Source organism: Varanus komodoensis, unplaced genomic scaffold, assembly GCF_004798865.1.
Source record: "Varanus komodoensis strain SLA01 unplaced genomic scaffold, ASM479886v1 scaffold16, whole genome shotgun sequence".
In the NCBI taxonomy this organism is placed as follows: Eukaryota; Metazoa; Chordata; class Lepidosauria; order Squamata; family Varanidae; genus Varanus; species Varanus komodoensis.
Window position 1 is genome coordinate 2611 of NW_025335468.1, and position 5428 is coordinate 8038.

The 5428-nt window shown below is 49.1% G+C and overlaps 1 protein-coding gene across 3 annotated transcripts in view; it reads right to left on the reverse strand.

Moving 5' to 3' along the window:
* LOC123021268 (membrane-spanning 4-domains subfamily A member 15-like) overlaps window positions 1-5428 on the reverse strand; it is a 12066-nt gene that overhangs the window by 558 nt on the left and 6080 nt on the right. For 2 of the 3 annotated variants that reach the window (XM_044425904.1, XM_044425905.1), the window contains exons 3-6: window positions 3262-3387; window positions 2354-2410; window positions 1571-1708; window positions 897-1010 (exon numbers count right to left, since the gene is read on the reverse strand). In XM_044425904.1, coding sequence (XP_044281839.1) covers window positions 897-1010; window positions 1571-1708; window positions 2354-2410; window positions 3262-3387 — 435 coding nt within the window. Of the gene's footprint in view, window positions 525-896; window positions 1011-1570; window positions 1709-2353; window positions 2411-3261; window positions 3388-5428 lie in introns of all 3 variants that reach the window. The other variant, XM_044425906.1, reaches the window with a different exon arrangement.

Here is a 5428-nt window from a genome sequence, read left to right on the forward strand (position 1 = left end):
GGGCTGAGTAGCCCGAGCAGAGATACTGCGGAAGAGAGATGGCTCCTTGATGCCACAACCTTTGGGTTGAAGCTGTTTAGAAGTTGGAGCCCTGGTTCACAGATCATGGCCAACCACTGAAGGTCACTGGGGGGCTGTGTGAGGCAGGTAAGCGATCACAGGCCTGCACCAAGCCGCCCTGCCCAGGTTCGTAGGACGAGACCAGCCACAACAGTCCCCCACCATAGTTTGCATCTCCAAAGAACCAATGTTGCTGAGCCCCGGGAGTACATTAGCCCACGATGCCATGCTGCAACGGGCAAACAAGCACAGTGCAATGAGAACGTTTTTGGCAGATGAACAGTCTGAAGCGCACCAGATGCGCTGAGGGGGAAGGAGTCCCCTTCACTATACCAAGCGGTTGCTGCTGGAGACAAGGGACAGAACGCCACCTGCATTTCCTGGTAGCTGTAAGGCAGCCAGAGCTAAGCCAACCTGCCCGATCTTTGCCTGTCCACCAGTCCTTCCATTCTGATGAGGCACCCCTGAGAAAACAGCAGATGGCACCAAAACTAGCACTGAGCAATCCTGAATTTTCTCATGAGAATATTTTCATGGGTTAACAGAAACCTGCAGGTTTGGCAACATTTGTTGATTCCCCTCCCTTTCTCAAGTTGTTTCCACATGTCCAGCTTTCCCGAGGGTTCTTCATTCTGGGCTCAGCCACTCAGATGTGAAGCTGCATGCAAGACTCTTAAGCCGGTCACTTAGGCAACCCAGCCTGCTTCACAGGATTGTTGTGCACATAAAAGCAGGGCATATATATGCAATTTTTTTTTTTTACAAAAATCATATCCCATCATGCTTTTCAGTAAGATCTTCCTAATTTCCAGCCATGCACATTATAGAAAGTTTACCGGATTCGTGTTACAACAGAATGCTTGACATCCAAAATGTGCAGATGAAACGGTGATGCAGAACTCCAAAACATTAAAGAGGAGGAGCAAGACGCTGATACCAATAAGCAGATTCTGCATGCAGAAAGAAATTTGTTAGCAACTGCTCAACCTTGGTAGGTAAGTTCAGCTGCAGAATTAAAAGCTGCCCTAGCAGTCGCCTTTAAGGTGGGAGTGCAGAACATTGGTAAAAATATTCACCTCAAGAACTCCTGGGGAATGTGTGGATGATAGGTGGGATAGTGTATTAGGTATATTAACAAACTGGTGTATACATCTGCTGTGATGTGACTTGGAATTTGTTCACAGCAGATTTGTTAAACATCATCCAAATATTGGGCTGATTTCATTGAAGAATGAGAATTAGAACAGAGAAAGATGATTTCTGCATGAGTGTGCTAGAGCTGGGTGTGCAAATCTCTGTTTGCTTGTTGTTTTCTTTGGAGCAGGTCCAACTATTTGAAACTGCCATTCGAATGAAGTAAACTGACTAGTATTTTTGACAGTAGGAGAGGCTGCTGGAGAAACCACCACCAGCCCTCAGGTCAATGGGACTTCCCCCTGCCATTCACAAACATCCCACTTCCTGCGTCTGCCCATAGTGTCAAAACTCTGCATTACATTTGCCAACTTACAGCTTGCAGACTTAGGTTAGATTGATCAAGAGTCATTACAGATCTTCCATGATGTTCAAGCACCTCTACAATATATAGCATGATTCCGGCAGCTGCAATTAAAGCGCTGGTGATGTTGAACCCCACACAGCATCTCACCTACAAGAAACAGGTGGAAGCATGAGGTCACGTAGTGCTGAGCAAATAGTATCCTCCTCTCGAAACTATGCCCGGAAATTTTTGTGAAGAAGGTGTCCCCACCCTCGCCGCCCCATTTCCCCAGTGGGAAGCGAAACACGCACCAGAATATTAACTACGCCACCTGCACATGAAAACACCCAGAGGTATGGAAAGACCCACAGAATTGCTCTAAGCAAAACTACTTAATCCACAATCCTATCTGAGTTTAGGCAGCAAAAAGGGCCTACAATCCCAGCTTTCATGACTGCAATGGCAGGCTCCGGATTGGTCCTCCCAACCAGCCACCTTTCTATCTCTGCCCCAGGGCCCACTAGGGGGAAGCTGAGGCAGGCAAAAATGCAAAAAACCCACTCTCTTTGGAGATGGTGGTAGCCACTGACTGGCAGACAAACAGGGAGCCCCAATATATTCCCACCACCAATCAAACACAAATAATCACGCCCCAGAGGAGCAGGGGGTCAAGGATGGCCCCTTGCTCCACCTTCACCCTTTCACTGGGGAAAGAGAACGAGAAATGGTACAGTGAGAAAAAGTGCATTTAACTCCAGGGTTGAGGGGACCCACACAAAGGTTCTGAATATCTCTGTTAAGTATCTCTCTCACCAAACCAAAGACTGGATTTTTCTCAGCTGCCACAGACAGGGAGCCCGAAACAATGAACTGTGGAAAAGAAGAAAAAGGATACACTTGACAACCATTTGTTTAAAAAAGGCAGGAGCCATGGCTCTACTCAGAAAAGAGTGGCTTGTATGGGAACAATGTTCAATAATAGCATATTTCTCCCTTGAAGAGTTCAGTCGGGAAAGACAAGAATGGCAACAGACATTAGCCTCTGAAAACCAGCTTGTCCATATGCATCCCAGAAAAGGCACACCTTAGCCAGGTGATGAAACGCACAACAGGATGTGACCAGGTGGGCTGCTCTTGGGCAGGGTTTCACAGTGTTGGCACCATCACTGAAAATGTTCCTGATCGCCATTTGTCATGTTTTGACTGGGTGCGGGAGGTCCTCCTGTGTGGACTGCTGTGTGCAGCAGGAACCGATTAGGAAAAAAGGCATTGGGAGATAATACGGAAGTGCACAGAATTATGCATGGAGCAGAGAAAGATGATAGGGAGACCCCACTGCTCAATTCAGTCAAGGGAAGCTGATTGGTGGCTGATTGTGCATTCAGTAGTTAAAATATAAAGTTCACTCCCAGCGATGTCACACTGGCCACCAACTGGAACAGCTTTAAAGGGGCCTGGACACATTCACGGAGGAGGCGGCTATCACAGCCCCCAGCCCTGATGGCCACAGGCCACCTCAGATAGGGGGACTTGGGCGGGAGGGATCCTTCCCTCATCTCCAGGCTAGTCCTATCAGTACTCTGTTTCAGAGATGCTTCTTTACCAGACACCTGTTCTCTGCACATAACAAGTCATGATCTGCACAGGGATTTGACTAAATACCCGAGAATCATAGACACTGGAACACATTAACACCAAAAGGTAAATGATAAAGTACTTACAAATACTCCACCCCAGAAAGGGTAACCTCCAATGGCAGCCAAAGGTATGAAATCTGAATTTCTTGTAGCAGCAAGTGAGACAGCACCAAAGCCAATGTGCATCAATCCAATTAGGATCTGGATGGCCTGCAGGAAGACATTGCACACCAAAATCAAAGAATTCTCTGAGTACTGCAATAATTCTCTGACTTCCAAGCATATCTGCAAATGTTGTTTTCAAACGCAGAAATGTCCAACAAACCTGTTCCTTCTTTTTCTACGGCTGGGAATCTACTGCTCATTTGCAGGATCTGGTCCTCCACTCTATTTGATCTGGCTCATCTTGAGATTCCTCAGTAGGCCAAAAAAGCAAAACAAAAAAACACCCCACCTCTGAAAGGACCCATCAGAATCCTTTCCACATTCAAATAGCAGAAGGGGAGTGTGGGAGAGAGCACCTGTGCAGCAGGGCAAATTGCTGGGCAGCCAGAGAGATGTACATGCAGCCCCCAGAAGCCAGTCCAGCTTCTCAGAGTTAAAGGGGGAGCAAGCAGAGATTCTCCTTTCCTACTTGGGGGCAGGAATGGCATTATGATTTCACTTCCTACTGGGCCTGGCAAACCTCCCCTGTGCTGCTGCTGCCGCTGCCACCAAAGAAATGCCACCCTACCAGTATGGCATGGGCAAGGCAAGGCGAAGCGAAGCAAAGGGGGCTGAGCCCCTGGGGCAGCTGCAGGGAAGAAGGGGAGGGCACGAGGCCATCACCTGAGGCACTGTTCCTCCCAGCACTCTGGACAGCAGAGTGAGGAGCCTGCTGACGGCGTGGCTGCGACTAATTTGTTTCTGTGGGCGAAGGGCCCTTCAGGGAGAAGGGCTCCTCACTCTTGCTCTTTCCCCTCGGGTAGGGACTGAATTTCTGGTGTTTCCCAGAACCATCCAGGCACAGATGCAATGCAAAGGCTGAAAAGCACTTCAACCCTAACCGGTCTGCTGATTCAATTTGCAGATGATACCCAAGTGTGGGCGGTGGCCACAATGAAGGAGCAGGTGATCCAGATCCAGAAGGATCTGAACAGGTTGTGGAAATGGGCGGGGGACAACAGGTTGGCATCCAACCCAGGGGATGTCATGTGGAGGAGAGCTGTGACTTGTTCTTCCCTGCAGTGGAGGGCAGGACACATTCAGAAGGGGCAAAGCTTAAGGAACCAGGCTTCAGATTGGATGTCAGAAAGTACTTTCTGATGGTTAGGACCCCTAAGATATGGAAAAGGCTTCCAAGGGAGGTGGTTGAGGCCCCATTGGTGAGGGTGTTCAAGGAAAGACTGGACAATCACATGTCAGGGATTAAATAAGCAGAGCTGGCTGGAGCCAGGGGTAAGACTAGATGGCTTGGGAGGCCCCTTCTGACTGGTTTTTTCCCCCTATGCTTCTATCTGGGTTCTAGTCCCCACTCGGTCATGGAGCCAAATGGGTGCCTTTGGGCTAGACACAGCCTCTCCACTCAATCTACTTCACAGTGTGGTTGTTGTGGAGGTAAGATGGAGAGGAGGAGCAGAATTCTGTAAGCTACTTTGGGTTCCTTGAAAGGAAAGAAGGCAAATTATAAAAAAAATCAGTGAATAAATAATTTAGGGGACAATGTTGCATATTTCAGTCCCGTTGTAGTGTTGTAAACAACTCATAGGCTGAGCCCTAACAGAAATTGAGTTGTGGAGAGGCTTTGGAAGGGCTAAGCCTCGCTCTGGGCACTGTGACCCAGACGGGAGCTGGGGGCTGATGACAGCAGCCCTCTTTTTGTGTGGGCTTCGTGCTTGCTGGCAGAAGGTCAAAATACCGAAGCAAGTCCCAGGAAGGGCTCATAAGGGTCGTGGGAAGCCAGAGAATCTGAGGCACTGCCCCCCCGCCCCCCCGTGTTTGCAGGGCTGAATGGATGGGGCTACATGTGTGTACCCAGACAGAAGGAGAAAGGCGGCATCCAGGGGGAGGAGGATTTGGGGAATGGTGTGCCTGTTTTGCAATGCCTGCAGTGAAGGGGGTTTCTGTGTGAAAAAAATAGAGTGTGAGTAGGTGTGGGTATTGATCCAGGGTGAAATACGTAGAGAATTCATGTGCCGGCTGGCAGAGAGGTTGCTGGCAGGGGAGTGTTGGGCCCCACCCACCTGGCAGGATTGGTGTGGCAGGAGGCTAT